The sequence below is a fragment of the Saccoglossus kowalevskii genome, chromosome 6 (genome assembly GCF_978046115.1).
Source record: "Saccoglossus kowalevskii chromosome 6, keSacKowa6.1, whole genome shotgun sequence".
Classification (NCBI taxonomy): domain Eukaryota; kingdom Metazoa; phylum Hemichordata; class Enteropneusta; family Harrimaniidae; genus Saccoglossus; species Saccoglossus kowalevskii.
This window is the reverse complement of record NC_140646.1, coordinates 29,796,219-29,817,973: the sequence shown is the minus strand read 5'-3', so window position 1 is coordinate 29,817,973 and position 21,755 is coordinate 29,796,219. Positions and strand designations below refer to the sequence as shown.

The 21,755-nt window shown below is 35.0% G+C and overlaps 3 protein-coding genes across 3 annotated transcripts; 1 reads left to right on the top strand and 2 right to left on the bottom strand.

Annotated features, from left to right (window-relative positions):
- Positions 1 to 1,007: 1,007 nt before the first annotated feature.
- Positions 1,008 to 17,659, bottom strand: LOC100375920 (uncharacterized). Its single transcript, XM_002736112.4, has 10 exons — positions 17,509 to 17,659; positions 12,765 to 13,004; positions 11,089 to 11,264; positions 10,608 to 10,709; positions 10,017 to 10,135; positions 9,329 to 9,538; positions 8,473 to 8,594; positions 7,588 to 7,667; positions 5,906 to 6,249; positions 1,008 to 3,405 (listed from the first exon to the last, which is right to left on the bottom strand). Exons 2-10 carry the CDS (start codon positions 12,996 to 12,998, stop codon positions 2,927 to 2,929), a joined length of 1,866 nt encoding a protein of 621 aa, XP_002736158.1. The 5' UTR covers positions 12,999 to 13,004; positions 17,509 to 17,659; the 3' UTR covers positions 1,008 to 2,926.
- Positions 14,973 to 15,515, bottom strand: LOC146742220 (paired box protein Pax-6-like). Its single transcript, XM_085500657.1, has one exon. It carries the CDS (start codon positions 15,513 to 15,515, stop codon positions 14,973 to 14,975), a length of 543 nt encoding a protein of 180 aa, XP_085356783.1.
- A 440-nt stretch (positions 17,660 to 18,099) lies between the features above and the next one.
- On the top strand, positions 18,100 to 21,755 carry LOC100371875 (6-phosphogluconolactonase-like). The gene is made up of 4 exons (XM_002736088.3): positions 18,100 to 18,448; positions 19,787 to 19,996; positions 20,845 to 20,985; positions 21,284 to 21,755. The coding sequence occupies exons 1-4, from the start codon at positions 18,185 to 18,187 to the stop codon at positions 21,401 to 21,403; spliced, it is 735 nt and encodes a 244-aa protein (XP_002736134.1). The 5' UTR covers positions 18,100 to 18,184; the 3' UTR covers positions 21,404 to 21,755.

Below are 21,755 nucleotides of genomic sequence, written 5' to 3'. Positions count from 1 at the left end.
GCTTTGTTTTCTTTACTCAGAAAAACTGTTCTGCAGCCATTACTGAAATTAGACTAGTTCCTCGGATTGTCCAAGGGTTCTTTGTACAACAATGCTCACCCCAGGGGGCCAAGTATCAGCTGCCATATCATTGGTTCAGATCAGACATGCAAATTGTCTGAATATAATCACATGATCTCTCACATGACTGGGTATGCAACTAATGAATACATTAACCTCAGAAAGTGTTATTTGTCATGGCATAAAACTTAAATTAAGTTTTCAAATCGAAAAATTTGAAGAGATAATCGAGATATTGATATCTAAGTATTTTTCATAAAACAGATTTCCAGTTTAAAATTTTGAGTTTTGTTTTCATTCCAAACAATCTGAGTACCAGATTTTCCACTACATAAATTACAAATCTCATTAAAACGATATGTGGAGGTACATTTCGATATTTTTGTATGTATTTATTTGATTTTGGTAGACTTGGTATAACTTGCATATGACTCTATTCTAAATCTCATAATTGCAGTAGATGTTTATTGAAACAGAAAACTCTGCACCAGGATTCATGATTCAAGCACCCCCTCCTGCTTGAAATTAAATAATCCTGTGATTGAAGTGAATAATAATTTATACTAGAGTGCTTGCAAAAACTTCTGGTACTGTCAACAGTAATATGAAACAGATCACTTTCTTACCAAACCATGAATTTAAATCCTAATCAAAATGTACTAGTGAGATTTTCGTCTTTTCCTCTTCTCAAAATACAATTACCATATACATACCAGGTCACTGCCAAGTCTAATCTTTGCTCATTAGACAAAATGAGTATTAACGAAGCAATAAGGACACGTATATAATTACCACTGTATCTAGGGTAGGATTCAGGTACAGGCATAAATATAATAATGCACTAGTACATGATTTAATTTTCAAATGGGTAATGGGCTGGGAATTGAATTTTCCAACAGATTTTCAAATCAACAAATGTTTTTGAGGTGAATATAGGAGACAAAAAGTTTTTTTTTTATTACATTCATTGCAGAATTTTATTTCATTAAAAATTGTCATACTGCTGTGCACAAGGTATGTGCTACAAAACATTGAGATACAAGTACTGTAAACAATTTAATTTTCACAATTTAAGGATTTTTTGGCATTCACGAAGGCAACATTTTGCAAATTCACCGATGCACTGTGTCATAAGACACCAAAGAACGTTTCACTGCTTGCTACGAAATTTCCCGGTTTTTCACCAACTTGAGAATTCATGAAAATTGTTAGTGCAAAATTAAAGCGGTTTACAGTATACAACAATTATATGCTTTTATACAAAGTACTAAATAAATTGTGTTTTGTAAATTTGGATGACCCTTGTAATTCAAAGTTATTTAACTGTAAATCGACCAAGCTTGACCAATTGGTTATAAAAATGATAAAAAAACTTGTCTATCTGGATACTGATCACAATAACTATAGTCACCAAAATAGTATTTTTTTTATATTTTACAACTGATTTTAGTGACCTTTAATTTGCATATTAAATGATTTTGATTAAACATTTGGATTCAATCAATTCACAGTCAGTACTGGGTTTTGATTGTGGATTCAAATTTCGTAGAGATCCACAGCTGAGACATTTTAAGTAGAACATTACGTCAACTACGTCTGGTCCTAAAATGACTTAACAGACTTGGTGATATACAAAGCACCATAAATAAAACATAAATAAAACAACTAAATGGACGGTTTTGCTACAATTTCTCCCGAAAAAAAACTTTACTTTAAATAATATGACTTATATTTAAAAAAAGAAATCTCCATAACTGTACCTTAACAATTTGTTCATCTATAGCATTTATCAGTTTTTCGGTCAAAGTACAAGTTATGGGATATTAAATAATGACTTAAAAACATTTTTATCACAAGACCTCGTCACAAATGTGAATATGAACAAAACAGATGACATGCCAAGATACTGCAGACTTACAAGTCTTGTTTTTGTTCATGTATGCTCAATATGGGTCAAATGTGACAACATGTGTTAATACATTTATTTGTTAATGTCTATGGCACTTTAATAAAATATATTGCTAAAAATATGATATGAAGAGGAATTGTAAAAAAAACTAAATAAATATTCCTTTTGATTAGTCCAACACTTTAGATATTTTACATGTCATTTCAGTTAGTGCAGTCAAAGCTAAAATCAAAATAAAAGTGTAAATCTGTGTGTGATATACTGTAAATTCTTTATTTTAGCTTGGATTTTATTTTCGCTGAAGGAATCATTCAGTTAAAATAAAATCCAGCGAATATACTTTTTTCCTATATTGTACATTCAACTCGTCAGAAATCAGTGAAAATAAATTCCCTACAAAACACCCAAAAAGTCTTTTCAACGGAAATTAATTCCAGCTAAAATAAAGTATTTTACAGTATGTGTGAGTACTGTAAATAAATGTGGCAAATTACGAGTATGTGAAGTTGTACTACATCACTCCCTACTACAGAGGGCTAATCACTCATTTTAAGCACTTGGTAAAACTGCATCAACTGTCCGATTGATAACAAATAAAAAAAATAGTGGAATACTGGGCCATTGATAAAACATTAAGATAACGGTAAATGTGACAATAAACTTTAATATTGGACGTCAAACTGATACACAGGACATTTTATCTAACGAAGAAAGCACCTTAAAAGGGCAAAAACAAAATATCTATAATATTGACATCTGTTTTTTTTTTTTTATTAAGTACAAAAGCTGCTGGTCAACATTTTCTCTTTGCAACATTTTACTAAAATAACAAAAAATATACTTTTTTAAAGAAAATAGTCTCTTGAAGGAAATATTAGATATTCCCTTTTCAAGTGATATGAAATGCAAGTAAACCTGGAACTGGAACTGTTTCAGTCACAAAAATTACTGAACTGCTTAGAGATCTTGTATACTTGGCTTTCTTGAGCTCTTCGGTGTTCTCGACCTTGATGATATCGCTGATGGCTGACCAGCGCTAGTACCATAGCTATCTCTCAGAGGGTCAAAGTCCAAAGGCGGCACTTCATGTTTTCTGTATGGTAATGTATTTGTTGTAAATGGTATAGAGTCAAGACTACTGCGCATGGCGTGCTGTTGTGCTATGCTGCTTTCGTATGATGATGCCAAATTCAGAGGTGAAATTCGGCCAATGCCGGTGTGACTTTGTGACTGGTATAGAGTGCCATTCGCTAACTGTCCACCACGTTTAGTCTGATTGATAGGAATCTCATGCAAGGATTCTGCATCAGAGGAATCGTAATCCATGGCGGGTTTCGCCGGTGTAATATTAATCTCAGGTGGCGGTGGTGTATAGAAACGCTGTGGGGGTATTGATGGTAATGCCTGGAAGCCTCTTGGTGTGTAATTCAAACTTGCTGTACAAGAGAAAATAAAATATCCATTACCAGGTGATCATATAACTCAGAAATATATCTATATTTAAGACAAGCAGCCTCTCGGCTGAGATAGCTCCACTGTTAGCAATGCACATTACAATTAAAGAACTGAAGATATCATTAGAAAATGAACAATATATATATAACAAGTCATTGAAAATGACACAGTCCCCGTAAAATTTTGGAAAGTTCACTTTGTGCTCGTCATATTAAAGCAGAGGGGTTGTCGCGAGCCTGTTCTTGAAACTTGAGTTCCAAGTGGCGTATACAACAGATTGTTTATTTACATCAAAACACGTGTTCCGTGTAGTAGTAACATGGCCAAAAATAAAAACAGCCGTTATTCGTCCATCTTTGATCTGATTATGAAACACACTGATATGTATGATGTATGTGCCAATACGAATGAAAATGGTAAATTGTGGAAATATAGTAGTAAGGCCAAAAAGTCAGATGGCTGTCAATCGGCCATCCTTGACCAGATTTTGAAACAAATTGTCATGGACATGCATCCTAACATGTATAAAGTACATGTATGTGCCAAATTTGAATGAAAACTGACAGAGCACGTCAAAGATACGCATACAAAAAAAACAAACAAGATGCCTGCCAGTTGACCATTTTTGATTCAATTGCGCAATAAATCGTCATGAACATGTATTCTAACATGTATAATCTATGTACCAAGTTTGAATGACAACTGACAAAGCATGTCCAAAATACAACATTTTCAAAAAACAAGATGGCTGCTAGTTGGCCATTTTGAATCGAATCGCTAAATCACTGCATGTGCATATGTCCCACATAAGGTACTAGGCACATGCAAAGAATGAACAGAATCGGTCCACAGGATTCTGAAATATGACTCCGGACGGACGCACAGACACACACCGAATTATAAGTCATTATATTATGGACAGACTGACGCACGAACGGACGGACACACGGACGGACAGACTCAGACACTGACGGAAGGCCGGGGACATGTATCCTAACATGTATGATTTATGTACTAAATTTGAATGAAAACTGACAAAGCATGTCCAAAATACAACATTTTCAAAAAACAAGATGGCTGCCAGTCGACCATCTTTGATCCAATTGTGAAATAAATCGTCATGGACATGTATCCTAACATGTATAATCTATGTACCAAGTTTGAAAGAAAACTGCCAAAGCATGTCCAAAATACACTATTTTCAAAAAACAAGATGGCTGCCAGTCGGCCATTTTGAATCGAATCGCTAAACCACTGCATGTGCATATGTCTCACATAAAGTACAAGGCACATGCAAAGAATGAACAGAATCAGTCCAAGGGATTCTGAGATATGACTCCGGATGGACGCACAGACACACACCGAATTATAAGTCCCCATTTTCGGACTTCGTCCGAACGGGGACTAAAAAGCAACGGGACAAATCTGAAAGAAGTCCACATGTAGTACGTATATATGTAATATAAAAGCAATCAGACTTGCGGTTTTCAACAAGAAGTCAAAAATATCACTTTTCACCAAAAATGACAAAAATAATCATCAAAATTAAATAATTGAAGATTTCACAACGAAATTAACAAATCTGAAAGAGATCCACATGTAGTACCTATATATGTATTATAAAAGCAATCGAACTTGCGGTTTTCAACAAGAAGTCGAAAATATCACTTTTTACCAAAAAGCAGCCTCTCGGCTGAGATAGCTCCGCTGTTAGCAATGCACATTACAATTAAAGAACTGAAGATATCATTAGAAAATGAACAATATATATATAAAAAGCAACGAGACAAATCTGAAAGAAGTCCACACGTAGTACGTATATATGTAATATAAAAGCAATCGGACTTGCGGTTTTCAACAAGAAGTCAAAAATATCACTTTTCACCAAAAATGACAAAAATAATCATCAAAATTAAATAATTGAAGATTTCACAACGAAATTAACAAATCTGAAAGAGGTCCACATGTAGTACGTATATATGTAATATAAAAGCAATCGGACTTGCTGTTTTTAACAAGAAGTCGAAAATATCACTTTTTACCAAAAATGACAAAAATATTCACCAAAATTAGGGAATTAAAGATATCATCACAAAATGAACAAATCTGAGAGAGGTCCACATGTAGTACCTATATATGTAATATTAAAGCAATTGGACTTGCGGTTTTTAACAAGAAGTCGAAAATATCACTTTTTACCAAAAATGACAAAAATATTCACCAAAATTAGAGAATTGAAGATATCATCATGAAATGAACAAATCTGAGAGAGGTCTACCCAAGGTACATATACACCAAGTATCAAAGCATTCAGGCTTGTAGTTTCCAAGAAGAAGTCGAAAAAGTAAAACATTGACACGGACGACGACGGACGCCAACTACCAATCACTCGTATGATAAGCTCCGCTCGACAAAGTCGACAGCGGAGCTAAAAAGCATACAATTTTCCTCAGTCCAGAATTGTATCTATTTTAAACTGACCTGTAGGAGGGATACCCTGTGGTCCATATCTCTGTGACGCCATATATTGATCTAGTTGAGACTGTGGTAGACTATTGGATAAGTTTAATTGTGTTGTGTAGTGTGGTCCCCATGGTTCTTCCATGACTAGCGATGACCTGTCAGAAGGTAGAGATGATCGCCGTGTCCTCTTTTTCCTCTTGCTCTTTCGTTTCACAGAGTCTTCGGCAACTGCAGTCTTTTTCTTTTTTTTCCTTTTCTTTTTCTCTTCATCACTCTCTAATTGATTTTCGTTGTCTTCTAATACACGTTCATACTTTTTATATTCTTGGGTGCTTTCTTCGTCAGATAAAGTTTTAGTATTCCTGTAGGGGCACATACAAATACTGGAGTATGAGAACAATTCAATTGAAAATTGATTTAACAAAAAGCACATTGTTTATGCCTATGCAATTTTTCCCACTCAGTTTTGATAATCAACATCAAAATGACACGAAGAGAGCAGAATTAATCTATCATACTGCCCCCTCCCCCATGTGTATTTGAACACATGTATAAATATTGATCACATGTATCTTTTTCTCAGACATACAGAATGTGAATATCAAATTGATTACAAAGAAACTGTTCTGCAAGATTTATTTGTAATGCTATCCAAAGACTGGAACTTGTAAAAACAAAAGAATCTACCGGTAGTACTTTTATTTTTCATCCAAATTATTTGCCTTCAACCAAAAGAAATGGTGCTAATTTTATCAAGAACTATGAAACCATGTTCTACCCCACTGTTTTACAAAACTGGTTGAACACCAACACAATCAGCCTTAATTGAGAACACACAAACACACAATGGAAAAACCAAAACAGAAATATCCACACTATACTACCATACAATCCCTCAAATAAGCGCCACTATAATTCAAGAGCCAGTCAGATGAAAAACTCAAAATCGCGCCAAAATAGAGGATTTGAATAGAAAAAAATGTAATTCTATTTTAATACTATTTGGACAAATAACTGACCTTCCACCCAAGGGAACACAGTTTAACCCCTGTACTATCAGCCTGAGACTAGCTAACTTTTTGTGAGTATTGAGCTTTCTGACAATGATTTTGATGCATCAATGTCAACAGACACATAAAACATGTTAATTAGTTAGGTGGATTTCAACCCCACATTGTAGGTACAACATTAACAATACTGAAAAACAAACATTGACAGCATCAAAAATAAAAAACACTTGCAACATGGATTTAACCCTAATTAAGGCGCCAGGAATTCAAACATGGCGCTTATTTGTGGGATTTGACAGTATGTACCTATGCATCTTGTAAATGATTGGTAAATAATAATTATCCTCAGTGCCGTGGGCTCTGACAATTTATACTGGCACCAGCATCTTGCCTAGTGGAATTATACATACAAACAAGATAAAAATAACACAAAATACAAAGACACATTAATTACGGGTTTTGTTACAAAGAGTTTCAGTCATGCTTGGAAGAAGAAGATCCAGTTGTCAATGCAAGAAATGCAAGTTCATGGACGGAATAACATTCAAGGTATTGTGGATTACGTGGCAAGCATTTACATTAAGCAGTGGGGAAGCAAGAGCAGTGGGGTCTGAAAGTTAAGCAACATGTTAACAGTGAACATAAAACAGTAAACTGGGGGAATGTAAGATCCATTATCAGTGCACATACTTAATAAGATCTGGTGTCGGGGACTTCATCTCGATATCTTCTCGTTTTTTCTCGACCTTTGCGGGAGCGACATGGTTTCTCTGTAAAAAAACCAGAAAATACATCTTCAATTTACTTCTATTTGATTTGATATTATTAATTCAATGAGGAAACCTGGTTACCGTAAATACTCTAACTTAGGCATCAGAGAAGAATGAAAGTTCTTAATTTGGTTCTAAAATTGGCGTCACAAAGTGTTGAAAGTTTACAGTCAAAAAAAAAACAAAAAACGTTGGTATTTCCACATAACAAAAAATACTTTGTAATATGTAATATTTTGATCTAGTCTAGAAGAAATTACAAATAAAAACAAACATAAACAGGTCAAGAATATTATAAACCAATCAGAATGCTGGATGGTGTCAATGTGTTTGTATTACCACAGCTCATTTAAATATGTTAATTGAAAAAGTGACATGAAAAAGATAACCAATGTTGTTGTACAATTATTTGGCATAGATTGGGGTGGGGAAAATGCACAGTTTTTTTTTTACAATCAGGAAATCAGTAATTTTTGACAGATTAATTAAGCAATGAAGAAACAGTTAACATCACTTACAGCAATAACAGCTCATTGTTGAGAGTTAACTCTGATTCACGCTAGTAACTTATTACTTTTCAATAGGCATCAGTGACTATGATTTAGGCGCCAGGAAAAATAGATGTTGGAAAAGTGATGTCTAAATTTATGGTATAGTATTTATGGTAGTTTTCCTGATTCATTTTAAAATGCAATAGAAGATTATTTTATACACAGCGTAGTTGTTCTACATGTAGCATACATCCCTGCACTATAGAAGACAAATTTACACTGATACAGATACTAGTGATGAAGGGGATTCTTACTTTAATTTTTTTAAACCGGGGAGGGTCTGCATCAGCACCAAAATTAGCTTCAATGTCATCTTGTTTGGCTTCCTGCTCTCGCTTCATGACAATGTAATCATACGTTGTCATGCCTTTACAATCTGTGAAGTTATCAAGAAAGTAGTAGTACTCAATGGGAAAACAGAAGAAAAACACACAAGTCACATGTGAAGTCATGATAGCATTATATGATGATGTCTGTTAATAAAACATCTTCATAGTAGTCATAAAACACCTGCCTTTGAATTGTTTCTATCATAATAATAAAAAATACATAACATGTTCAATAAATGTTTAAAATGATATTCAGGGGAATATTCTACATTCACTTCATAATATTGCAGACCTATTCGGGCACAATATTAAAGTTGAAATCAGGAAAGATTTCCAATCTTTGACTGGCATACTCATTGGTAAAGGAGGTGTGGAGAGCACATAAGATGATCACTTGACCTGGAAAGTCTGTTTTCTGTGTAAATGGCTGTCAGACAGCCTTTTTGAGTGATGTGCATCAAAATTATTTTATGTTTAGTTCAATGTATGTACCAAAGTTGAGCAAAATCCATCCATACAAGACAAGTGCTGGAATGACAGCAATTGATTTAATGAATTTTTGGCACTAAATTAGCAGCCATTTGGCCATCTTAAATCGGATCACATGCAACTGAAAATCCCAAAATGTATGATGTGTGAAGTTTGAATGTGATCAGTCCAGGTATGATACAAGTTCGGTCAAGTGGATAAATTACAGTCCCTCTATAGAGGAACTGTGGATATATGCATGCACAGAGGTGAAATTGCCAGTACCCATTGTTGGACAAATAACACTACTTACTGAGATAGATATGAAAGATGACGAGATGAGCCAACAAACCAGTGGCAATGACTGCTAACACAGAGGTTACCAATATAACTATGAAGAACGCCATAGCAGGTACAACAAATGAGAATAGTTCCATGTTCTCATACAGCCATGTAGAATTATCACAGTATGAACTGGATGTGTTCGATGAAAGCACAACATAGTCATAAGAGCTCGTCTCAGCTGGAGTTGGACAACAAATATATATAGTATATGATTATATATATTTATTAATTATGCAAGCTAGGGTTGAATAAATGATAAAATTAAATGAAACGTAGTAGGGGTAAATCCTGTTGTCGACTGAAATCTGCAAAAATAGTACATTGGAACACATACATAGAGGGCAAATGAAGAAAATTGCGATCGGTGATCAAAGCAATCGGCCATGCGGTTTTGAACAAGAAGTAGAAAATATCACTTTTTACCCAAAATATTCATCAAAATTAGAAAATTAAAGATACCATCCCGAAATGAACAAATCTAAGAGAGGTCTGCCCAAGGTACATATACACCAAGTATCAAAGCAACAAGAATTTTAGTTTTCAAGAAGAACTCGAAAAAGTAAAAACGCGGATGGCGACAACAAAAACATCAATGAAAAGCACAGTTACATGTCACATAGAGAATTGATATAGAATATGGAAAATAAATTACTCACCAACACAGTCTGGGAAGAGAAGGCTAGGATCTACCCAGAATACAATAGTGACGTAAATAGTTATAACTAATACAAGTACTGCTGCCAGCAATCCGCTACTGATAGTTGCAAAAAAATACCTAAATAACAAAAACAAGTGTATTTTACTTAAAAAACATAAAACTTTGATAAAATTTCCATGATCAAGTATATTTGAATGAATGGGCTTAAGATTAGAAACCACCTACAATTAGACAAAATACCAACCACAGTAGCTAAATAACTATGCACGATTTCACTTTCTTCAAGAAGGAAAATGCACTTCAGCTTAATTTGAATGCACATCAAAATTCATTTTAACAGCTGTTTCAGGATTCCTTAAGTTTCAGACAAAACAATTAATGACATTAAATCTGAAAACAGACCGGATCAAATATATTCGAAAAGTGAAAAAACAATTGCAAAATGTGTACTAACTGGCACTGTCTACGATTAGCAACTAATGAAATTAGTATTGAAATCTATCAGAAGGGAAGATAAATTTATCACTCTCCTAGCAACTGAAATCATTGAGGTGAAGTTAGAAGTGGTCTCCTAGCAACCAACACAAACCTGTAATTTCGACTTCCAACGCAGTTATTTAGCCATTTACAGTGATGATCAAAATTCTCTATACATTTATTACACACACTGCAGTGCTTGGATGTAGATGACCTATAAACAGACAAGAGACAATTAGTGCTTATTTATATGCATGTTACGATATTTCAGCGCTCCAGCGAAGCCAAAAGTAATTTATTTGCAATGAAGAAAAACAAAATGGTATTATGTGATTAAACCACCATTTCTCTAATAAATAACTAAAGATTTATTATTCTAATTTAAAATAGACTTCATACTGTTATTAGTTGTAACCTCCCTCCCCCAATAGAAAAATCTTCAAGGTTAACTTTTAGTAGTAGTCAAACCTGTGTATATTATATGACCATGCAAACACTCTTCATTTTACATAAATGCATGCACTACTAATAAAGCAAATATAGTATTCATATAAATATCATGTGAGTGACACGTAAACACTAAAGTTACTTACACATCAACTTCGCACAGATAACAATGTGAATTCTCAATAACATGGGGATGGGAGTTTCTATCCAACCTAGGCACTACACGGTCTTTAGCTAGCGTCAACGTTGCTGGATCAGCAGGATTAATACTAATACTGATAAATTGTACAATAAAATGTAAGAGAACTACAATACCAGGAATCTATGAACAAAAACAGTTAAGGGAAAATATACAAAATGGAGATTCTATAATATAAGTATGTGTACAGAAATTTGCCCTCTATTATTCATATTTTTTATCACATTATTTAAAAATTGTAAAATGTTCATCAACTTAACAATTTATATGAAGGAGTTAAATAAATAAAATAAAGGGTTGAACGCATTTAGAATATATGTGATATGAATCTCACCAGCTGCCCATAGTAAAGCTGGGTGAAGGTCAAAAAAACATTGCCCTACAAGAGACACACTTTACCACTGTAATTCTCTATTGGCCAAATTATATAATATGTAAAGCATAATTTTGGGAGAGATACATTTTTGATAAGCACCAAATTTTTAGCAGTAAACACATCACTGAGTTCCTTGAGCCAGAAACTCTGCCAAATTGTTGTTCTTGTGAAGTCTATAGTAATTTCATTTAAAATGTAAAATATTAGTAATATCTGACAATCATCTCAGGATGTAAATTATTAAGCAGCAATATGGTAAAACGTGTACTGTGTTTATTATGGATAAAGCTGACAAACCAATATCATCTACTTAAAGTACTGCAAATACTGTATAAACACTCAACCATAAATTATTGGTTTTATTGCCTCATTACTTTTCACTTACAATGTATCACTTTTCTCATAATACAGGCAATGTCCAGCATCACAATACCATGAACTAAGCTAAACTAACAAACAAGTCATTCACTATTGAATCTTTGATCAATGCACAACCCCCCAAAATGCTCATGAACTGACTTCCATGAAAGAACACAAAATTTTATTATGCAAGGTAATTATAGACACATAAGAGTAAAAAAAAATTCAAATAAAACAGCAAGTTACTCCATAAACAGAGCAAAATGTAAAATCTTTGTCTCTCTGCCTGTCCACGGGGCATGGAGTTAAGCTCAAACATAAACAAAATGCCTATTTTATGGTAGAAATTACAACTTTGTAAGAAGTATTATTACCAGGGCAACTGAGTAAGACTGATACCTGCCTAATGCTAAACAATACTTTAATACATCATAGCTTGCTCATCTATTCACAAAAACCTTTTTATTGCCTTTTGACTCAGATGGCCACATAGCCATGTCAAGTAGTCTCAAACATGAATATGGTTTCTGCGGCATAATGCACTATTGCTATATGTCAGCACTTGAACTTGCAATACGAGCATAAACTATAAAGTCGAAGAGACAACAGTGACATTAAATGTTCAGAACTGTCGCCCATCACAAAAATTTATTTAAAAATAAATAAATAAAAAACAACCTTTTTAAATGGAATATGTACACAAAGCTTTTATATCTATCTTAGCTATAGCATACATAAGTACATACACTCTATATAATATTGAAATGATTATTAAAAACACAACACTTCACAAAATTTCATTCTTGTCTTGTGTTTTTAAACTCTGATGAAGATTATATTCTCACAAATAAGTAAGGAATGTGTATCAACTTGTCATAAAAGGATACAATATAACCAGCCGGCTGCCACTCATACGGAAATGTTGGTACAATACATCCAAAGGCAATAGCGGCGAAGTAACAAATGAATATCCATTCTACAAACTGCAATGGATGCCATGGGCATGTCCAACCATTCTTACGAGAATGTGTTCTGTATGACAGTGCACCATCAGATTCTGAATGAACACTGTCACCATCGGAATGTTTCTTTTTCGTTTTGGATTTCATGTTGGTACACATGAAGAACTGCGTATAAGAAAAAAGAAAATTATCTTTTAAGCTATTATGCAAGCAGGGAGCTGTAATTACAGTTTTACAGCGAGCGCAAGATATTTACATACACCTAACTCGCGCACCCGCTAGGTAATTACCGAGGGACTTTGCAACATCCCCTGACACTTTGCTAGACGCCCCAACGACCGTTGTAGACGCAATAAAGTTACATACACTCTCACGTGACAGTTAATCAAAACACCGGACGCGGTATGCCTTTGATGTGTGGGCACGAGGAACAGGGGTAGTTGGAATATTCCATTGCTTTGTAGGTATAACAATCATTGCTGTGTAACACTTGGAAGAAATATAAAACGAACATAAAACTGGAAATAAATATTAACAAGAAACGTTAAAAGTAAATTCCTTCGATTGTTAGTTTGTTGAGATGTTGTCAATGGGTTTATACACAGTCCTATTAAAAATGTCGCGTTTGCGCATAATGGCATGTCCCATTGCCAGTTTGCCATACAGCGCCCAGTCAGTCTTTCCCAGAAATCTTCTACTTATATAGTTTTACATACTAGTACTAGTATATGCACAGGGAGCCCAGGAACTATGATCAACTGTATGCACTCCCTGTGAGGGGGGTGTGTCGGCTGGTATCTAGTGTAAGAAATAACCAAGGGATGAAGGCTCCAGCCAGCTCATATTTTTTAAACTCGAAAAAAACAGACGAAAAGAATGAAAAATAAAATCTATAAAAAATACCAGGTTGAAGAATATTAGTTGCTCAACTGGTTGAGCAAGGCTAACCGAGTCGTGACCTCAATGTGGTTCGTAACCAGTCTTGTGATTGGTTGTTGACAAATGCTGAACAGGCCACGCCTCCAACTGTACCGTGCGTTCGGGCAAACCGTTAGGAATTCCTAAATGGAGTCAATTTGTGTAGTTTTCTTGATTTATTCTGCAGATATCGGTAAAATGTGGGTAAGGCTTTGGCGAAATTTGAAGCCGAATTTTCCGGAGTGCAGAACGCACCTGATAGTTGCGAAGTTGTATATGGACTGCTAAAAGGCGAGCCCACCCGATATTTTAATAATTATATTTATGAGTATACTCATTATTTTTTACACCCTGTAACACATTCGTCAATATTTTAATGTTATAGGCTGTGAGACTAGCGTCGAATATACAGTATAATTAAATGTGTATTTTTTTTGTTGCAGACTCTCCAATAAAGTCCTCCCATGACAGTGACGAAGAGTTGTCGGGGCAATTTTAAACTCCAGGGAAACGAATTGTTTTGAAAACAAAATAATCAACAATGATCTAACCTCAAACTAAGTAAAAAATTTAAATAATTTCAACGGTTTTATCTCTCCATCCAGTGTTTCTATTGGTCAACCCTAACCCTGTAACAGTTAATTTTAGTGGCAGACCTACCCCATACGCAACTCATATAAAAAAATAATCGACAACATTTTAGAAGAAAGAACATATTTATTTATCAATTTACACTTTCCAGTAAGTTTTGTGATAAGGCTCCACCATCAAAATTTAGTATGTTTTTTTAATGTTATCTAGTCTAGACTATGGCAATTCCACAAAAGCGAAAGAAATTGCGCGACATCAAGGGCGTTATTGATGCAAGTCCGTCAATAATAGCAGTCTCGGTAATAATTTTCTCTTCCCTTGACAAAAACACATTTCACATGAATTAAATTCAGGTGAGTATGGTGGTTGAAAAAGTAGCGTAACATTTCTTGTTGCCAACATTTCACGAAGCGCTGGCTCAGTTATTCGGCCATGGTGAAAACCACAATTATCCGTTATTACTGTATCGTCTGGTGACAATACATGTTGCCCATTCTCGTCGAATAACTCCATGGTCTCTTCAAAAAAATTAAGCATTTCGAGTCCACTGGAAGGACCGTCTAAAATGTTGAAGTTACTTACACCTCGGGCGTTGTGTAAGAGACTCACTGTAAAATTGACGTCTTAAGCATAGCGTTGAAACTCGACAGCCTTTTGACCGCGTAAACTGTGACCGTAATCATGATTGCGATTTGGAGTCGTTCTCTTCACACCAGTCTCGTCGAAAAAGTGCAAAGTTTGTGGATCAAGCTGAGAAACAGTGTCTATATATTGTAATATTCGTTCCATATTTCTTTCAGTAACTTGCTCAGTAGGAGTTTGACTTATTTTTTTGAACGAATAATTCAAATCACTTTTCATTATATGATGTACCATACGCACCGAAGGCAAATTTTCCTGTACGCAAATATTTTCCCTCAAGAGAGACATGCGTATTTCCTTTGCCGTTAGGGATGGTTTCTGTAAGATTTCCTGTGTAGATTTCAGTCGACGACGGCCGCTACTCTTGTCGGAACGTATCCAACCGGTGCGACGGAAATGCCTCACAATCCCCTGGACCGTTGCCCTCGCTAGACCAACTTCCTTGGCGATCATTCGCAAACTATTTCCATCAAAGAAAAGACGAATTATCTCCTTCCGAGTGTTTTCGTCTACACGCTTTGGCATAATAGCAATAATTTTATAGTCAGCGAGCAATTCAAACTTGAATCCAGAAACTACACTGAAAAAAACTAAACTGTTCTCGCGATGGTAATTCCATTATATGTTAGGGGTGTTGTATTACATGTTTGTATTAACAAGGTTTATTATATTAATGAAACGTTCAAAATAGAATTTATTTATTAGTAAATAAACGAGCATATCTATGCATGACATAATAAAGTGTCCGACTACAACAATGAATAAAACATTGTTTGATAAATGTTTGACTGGGCGCTTACACGTTGTAATTGTTGAACCCATCTGAAACCCCGGACCGTTGTTTTGATTGAACATGAACATGTGCTTTCCATCTAAATCATCTGAGCGTGCTCAAAACCAAAATATAGCAAGTACGCATGTATTTAACCTATTGACCCAGAAAAAGTTAGAACAGCTCATTATCTGCCTCATGCATATTTATGAGGGGAAAAAAGGCCATTACAGGCTAATTCCCGATGGGGCAGTTGCCAGAGCTGTTGAATGTCAAGTGTTACACAGATTGTTATAACTACAAAGCAATGGAATATCCAAACTACCCCTCGTTCTTCGTGCCCACACATCAAAGGCATACCGCGTCCGGTGTTTTGATTAACTGTCACGTGAGAGTGTATGTAAATTTATTGCGTCTACAACGGTCGTTGGGGCGTCTAGCAAAGTGTCTGGGGATGTTGCAAAGTCTCTCGGTAATTACCTACCGGGTGCGCGAGTTAGGTGTATGTAAATATCTTGCGCTCGCTGTAAAAACAAATCCAATATACCCTTTGAATGTGACGTCACTTAGACACCACCATGAGACAATCCACAGATTATTTTCAAAAAGGTAACTATTGGTGACAAGGTCACTGATATCAAAGCAATAATCATTTACAAGACAGAATTTCATTGGTGTCCTACAACTCAAGCATGCATAAAAGGACCGTGTATTGCAAACATGTTACAGTTCAACTCAAGCCGGCTCAACTCTCCAATAAATTCTCATGGATGAACTCCTACAAAGTTCAGCCTGACATAGCCTGACATAGCCTGACATATTAAACAAGAAACCCAAAGTGAAAATCATGTTTGGCCACATCCGTATGAATACAAAAAAGATAAATCTCCTGTTAATTGGAGTGAGAAGCTTAACCTAGCATATATATCATCACATGGAATCTCTAATAGGATCAGCATAACCATGAGCTGTATCTGTTTCAAAAAGTCAAAACAATACATTTCCTTACAAGACAGATAATGTAAACAAAATGAGCCAACTGTGCCTGATGATCACATGCTGCAATCTACAGTGCAATACAGCAACTGTGTGCAATTCCATAGATCTTTTAGAGCAGTGGCCATTTATCTTGACCCGAGTAGATTTTCAATAAAACAGGAAGTAATTCCGTTACACCAGGCAGCTCCCTGGTTACACTAATTTCATTACTAATTAGGACATAAGTAATTAAATCCAGACTGAATCATGGAACGTTTGTGTTTCAAAAGAACATAATCCAATGAACACAAAGAATGAGGCGGGGAGGGGGTCGATTTCTAACCGCCTTATTGAGAAAGTATACCGTCGAACAAACGAATTAATCATGACAGATTTTAGACAACGTCTGTGGAATAATAACACACTGCCCTAAAGTGCGCCCGGTCAACACAGCACTTACAATACAAACGTGGGGCAAGTTTGCATGGAGATATCACTAGAAAATAACACGCGTGTAACGTAACTCTTTACAATGACTGTCGTACATTTGCAAAACGTGCCGAAAGTGACCAATGTAAATACATATATACAAAGATATTATTGTCAACTACACTTGTCTGCAAATTTGTCAGTAATCACCATCGCCCGGCGTTTCCTTCAACTGTGACTGTTATCATTGAAGGCGATCATAAGTCGGGCGAACTGGGCAGTGCAACGACTAACCGAGACAGAAAATGCATGAGATGAGATAACAGGGCATAAACTCACCGTTACGCAAATCAAGAGTCTATCCGCAACTTTGGCACGGAATTAAAGAGCTGTATGTCACAGACATAGTCAAACATCACCTAAACCTCCTTCTATCTTTCGCCATTTTGTGTTTTATTTAGAACACGCCTACTCACTACATTATGCCGCGTGACGTCACATTCAGCCTAAATAGTGCCAATTGATCATAAAATATTGCCATTATAATGGCAACATTATTTTCTGTACAACAATGATTCAATTATAATGTACTAACTGGATTATAACATCTGTGATACAACAACAATATTTTATGTATGATAGTTGCGCGGTATAATATTGCTGGTTTGTTTGTTACGCGGTCGTAGGAACCAGCCATGTTTTGGCAACACAAATAAGTTACCCTTGTTCGCATCATTCAAAATTATAATTAATTTTTTGACTGTGAATATATTTTATCTGTATTTAAGTCAATTATATGTTTTGAATTGAGTGTATTTTAATAATACAAAATGGATGCAAAGTTTATATAAATGTTTGTGTTTATACATTGTAATAATAAATTATTCTTGAACGAGGATAACGCAGCTTGAATAGAAAGGTCAACCTGTGTCACACGTGATTTTAAATACAAGTGACCACGATCTGTAAGATTTACTTCATCTCCGTGATTGCATCTATTTCAGATAGTTCAAACATGCCATCTGAAAGAAAAGTGCATATTCTTGACGAGAAGGACATTCCATCGCAAGTGTGCGCCTTCGTAGCGGATAAAAGCAGACATGCAATTGAATCGCGTGGTCAATTTAACGTGGGCGTGTCCGGTGGTAGTGTGGCTAAAATTTTAAGCACTGGCATGCCCGGTTTAGAAAATATTGACTGGACGAAATGGAAAGTATTTTTTTGCGACGAACGTCTAGTGCCATTTGACCACGAGGACAGTACATACAAGTTTTTTAAAGTAAGTTTTCATGTCCGGGGGGATGGTTCGAGTATGGAATAATGGTAATCTGTGATTGATGACATCATGATGTAGCGGGTTGACCATTAGAAATCTTGGAGGTGGGGTTTTGTAGAGAAAAAATAATCATACAGGCACAATGACAAAAAAAAGCTATAAAAAAACTGCACACATTTGATAGAAGAAGGCAAAACATTTTTTGTTACAGAAACATAATCCTGAGAAATACCCGAGTACACGAGTATTGATCTGCTGGTAACTTAGCTGTGGAATCATAGCCCTATGTTGCCGACCGCATTGTTTACGTGACTGACTCTGCCCGGCCCAGAACAACAAAATTAAAAAAAGACGTCCAAATGAAATTGTTAGGGCGAAATTCGATTGTAGGTCGCACCAAAGAGCTACGGAACCGCGGCTACTGGTAACTATGGCAGTGACTGCTCATTAACCATGGCATTTATTGCAATGTCATGAAGAATGGGATGATCGTAATTAAGGCATATATCATCTAATATATCACCTGGAAATGTTATAGCTGTCATTCATTGTTTGACAAGTTAGTATACAGATCAGTATGTTGTATTTATCAGCCAATCACTGAAAGTGAAAGCAAAATGCCTGGGCTATCTAGCTCCAATCTAACTTCATCTACTATCTTCCACCTCAGAGTTTCTAATGGCCAACCTCAAAACTTATCACTGGAATGCCTATATGTATATTTAATCACTCTTTAAAAGGTAGAATGCTACTTGCACAAGTTTATTACATGTGTGCATATTTTAGCGCATATAGTAGTACCAATATGTGTCAAAATTTGATGTCAAAGTCTGTCTACAATTATTCGTTTTAGTCAGCAATATGTGATTTTTCTGGGTTCACTGTCAATTTGATTTTGGAAAAAAACAATACACATAAAATACTATTTTAGCAGTGGTTTCCAAAAATCACAATGAAAACACATTTCCTCGTTAAAATCACACTAATAATATTGTAAATTTATTAATACTGCTAGATATTAAAAAGCTCCTTGTAAGACACTATATATATATTTTTTTCACAATATGTCACAGAACAAAATTTTAAGATGTTGAGCTCTAACCTTGCAATAGGAAACAATGGTAAAATGCGCAAAAGACAAAACATGCTATTTTCACTGTTTATCAATTGATTTTCTCAGAGAACAGTGACCCAATATTTTTATTTAATTTTCTTCATCCTAGTAACATGATATATCAAATATCTAAAAATAAAGAAAATGACAATATTTTTATATTTGTTACATTGTAGTGTTTTACTTTTAGTAAAAGTGTGATTATTTTGATTTAATTATTTTGACAGAAAAACATGTTCAATAAAGTGAACATTCCATCAGAAAATATTTTCCCCATTGATCCATCATTGAGCGTTGAAGATGCAGCAAAAGATTATGCAAAGAAGGTGGATAAGGTTCCAAAAGAAAACAATCTTCCTGTGTTTGACTTGTTGATATTAGGTATGGGACCTGATGGACATACATGTTCCTTGTTTCCTGGCCATAAATTACTACAGGTAAGGTCAATAAATAAATAAATACCTACATAACATTCCTAATTAAAAGCATCACTTTCGTTGTGCAATTTTATTCACTTCCAAATTTTGAATTAAATATGCACGGTCTATATAAACCAACCAATGTACTGGTGCTTCTAAAGGAAATTTCTCTGATTGATTGATCTGCAATTGATTTATTTCACTTCCACGTGTATAACCACAGCAATAGATGTGTAGTATCTTCTGAAAGGAGCAAACTGATTGAATTCAGTGATAAAGTGTCATTTGCATGTGTCATGCCATTTGGATCTGCTACTGTAAAGTACCCGGTACTCTATCTTCGCCTCTAGTTTTAGAATTTGCAGTTATTGTTCCCGTACATTTGCATACTGAAATTAAGGCAGTTGGGCCGTATACACTAGTCCTGCATAATGATCAATTTATGAATATTTATGATCTTATACAAAAACTTATAGAATGAATAAATAGCCCAAAAGCCATTGATTGTCATAAAGTTCCTGATAAATCAATGAGCAGCATGTCTATCAGATCTACCGTTGTGCGAGATTCGAGTTTAAACACAACCTTTGTGGTTTCTCCTTAGTACAGTAAAACTTGGGCGATGTTTCATTTTTGATGTCTACTGATCTGTATAAAAGTCCTGGACAATTTATGAGAACAAAGGTGTATAAAAGTTCCAGGAAAATTCGGGAAAAAACAAGTGTAGTTCTGCAGTGGAGCATTCTGATAGGACAAAAAGAATTAGGTGTTTTTAATTGAGGACGTTTACCTCAATTATGATTTTGTCTGCAATAGTTCAAATTTTGGTCTGTAATGTCTAAATTTGTAGTTTTGTTTCTTCACAGGAAACTGAAGTCGCAGTTGCCCCGATTAGTGATTCACCAAAACCTCCACCGTGTCGAGTTACATTATCGTTTCCTGTTATCAATGCTACGAGATGTGCTATGTTTGTATCAACAGGTGCTGGTAAAGCAGATATTTTACAGGTATAATTAATGGGGGAGAGTGGGAGATTGTAATGTTCAAATGTGTTAATGTCCATGTCTAGTAGATTCACAGATAAAATGTTTACTTTTACAAAACATCAAAAATAGTCGCTAGAAAAGGAGTATGCATATGATGTGTAGACAGTTAGTTGTGAAAGGAATTCGCGAACTCAAATTATATGAAATTTTAAAATAATTGTATTGATCTTTTTTTTTTTCAAATTTTCTCTTTTTGGTGTAATTGATAATCTATGATGATGAGAACCCTAATACATTTTTATCCATTTAAATTTTTCAGAAAGTCCTTGAAGGAAATGATTCTGCTCCTCTACCTGCTGCTAGGGTAAAACCAACAAATGGTGAGCTGCATTGGTTTCTGGATACAGCTGCGGCTGCTGGATTGAAAGCTAAATACTAAATCCATTCGGTTGTCAAACCTACAATTTGTTCTGAAGTGTATATAAAAGATTCTCAGAATTCAGTAAAAATGAGTTGTAAAACTAGTCTGGATATTGTAATTAAAAAAAAAACTACATGTATATGGACAACCATATAATTTACTCTTTGGATATGGGCATATCTCAAGGTGTTCATATAGCTGCAATGATATTACCGGGTATGTACTCTTATGTAATTTAAACGGCTCAGCAGGATCAGCATGCTTTACACCTATAAGTGCTATTGACAGCAGAGACATAGACCACAGGATAAAAATATGATGCTTTTAAAGAAAGTCATTCAATAAAAAAGGGAGAATGTGCAAAGGTAAA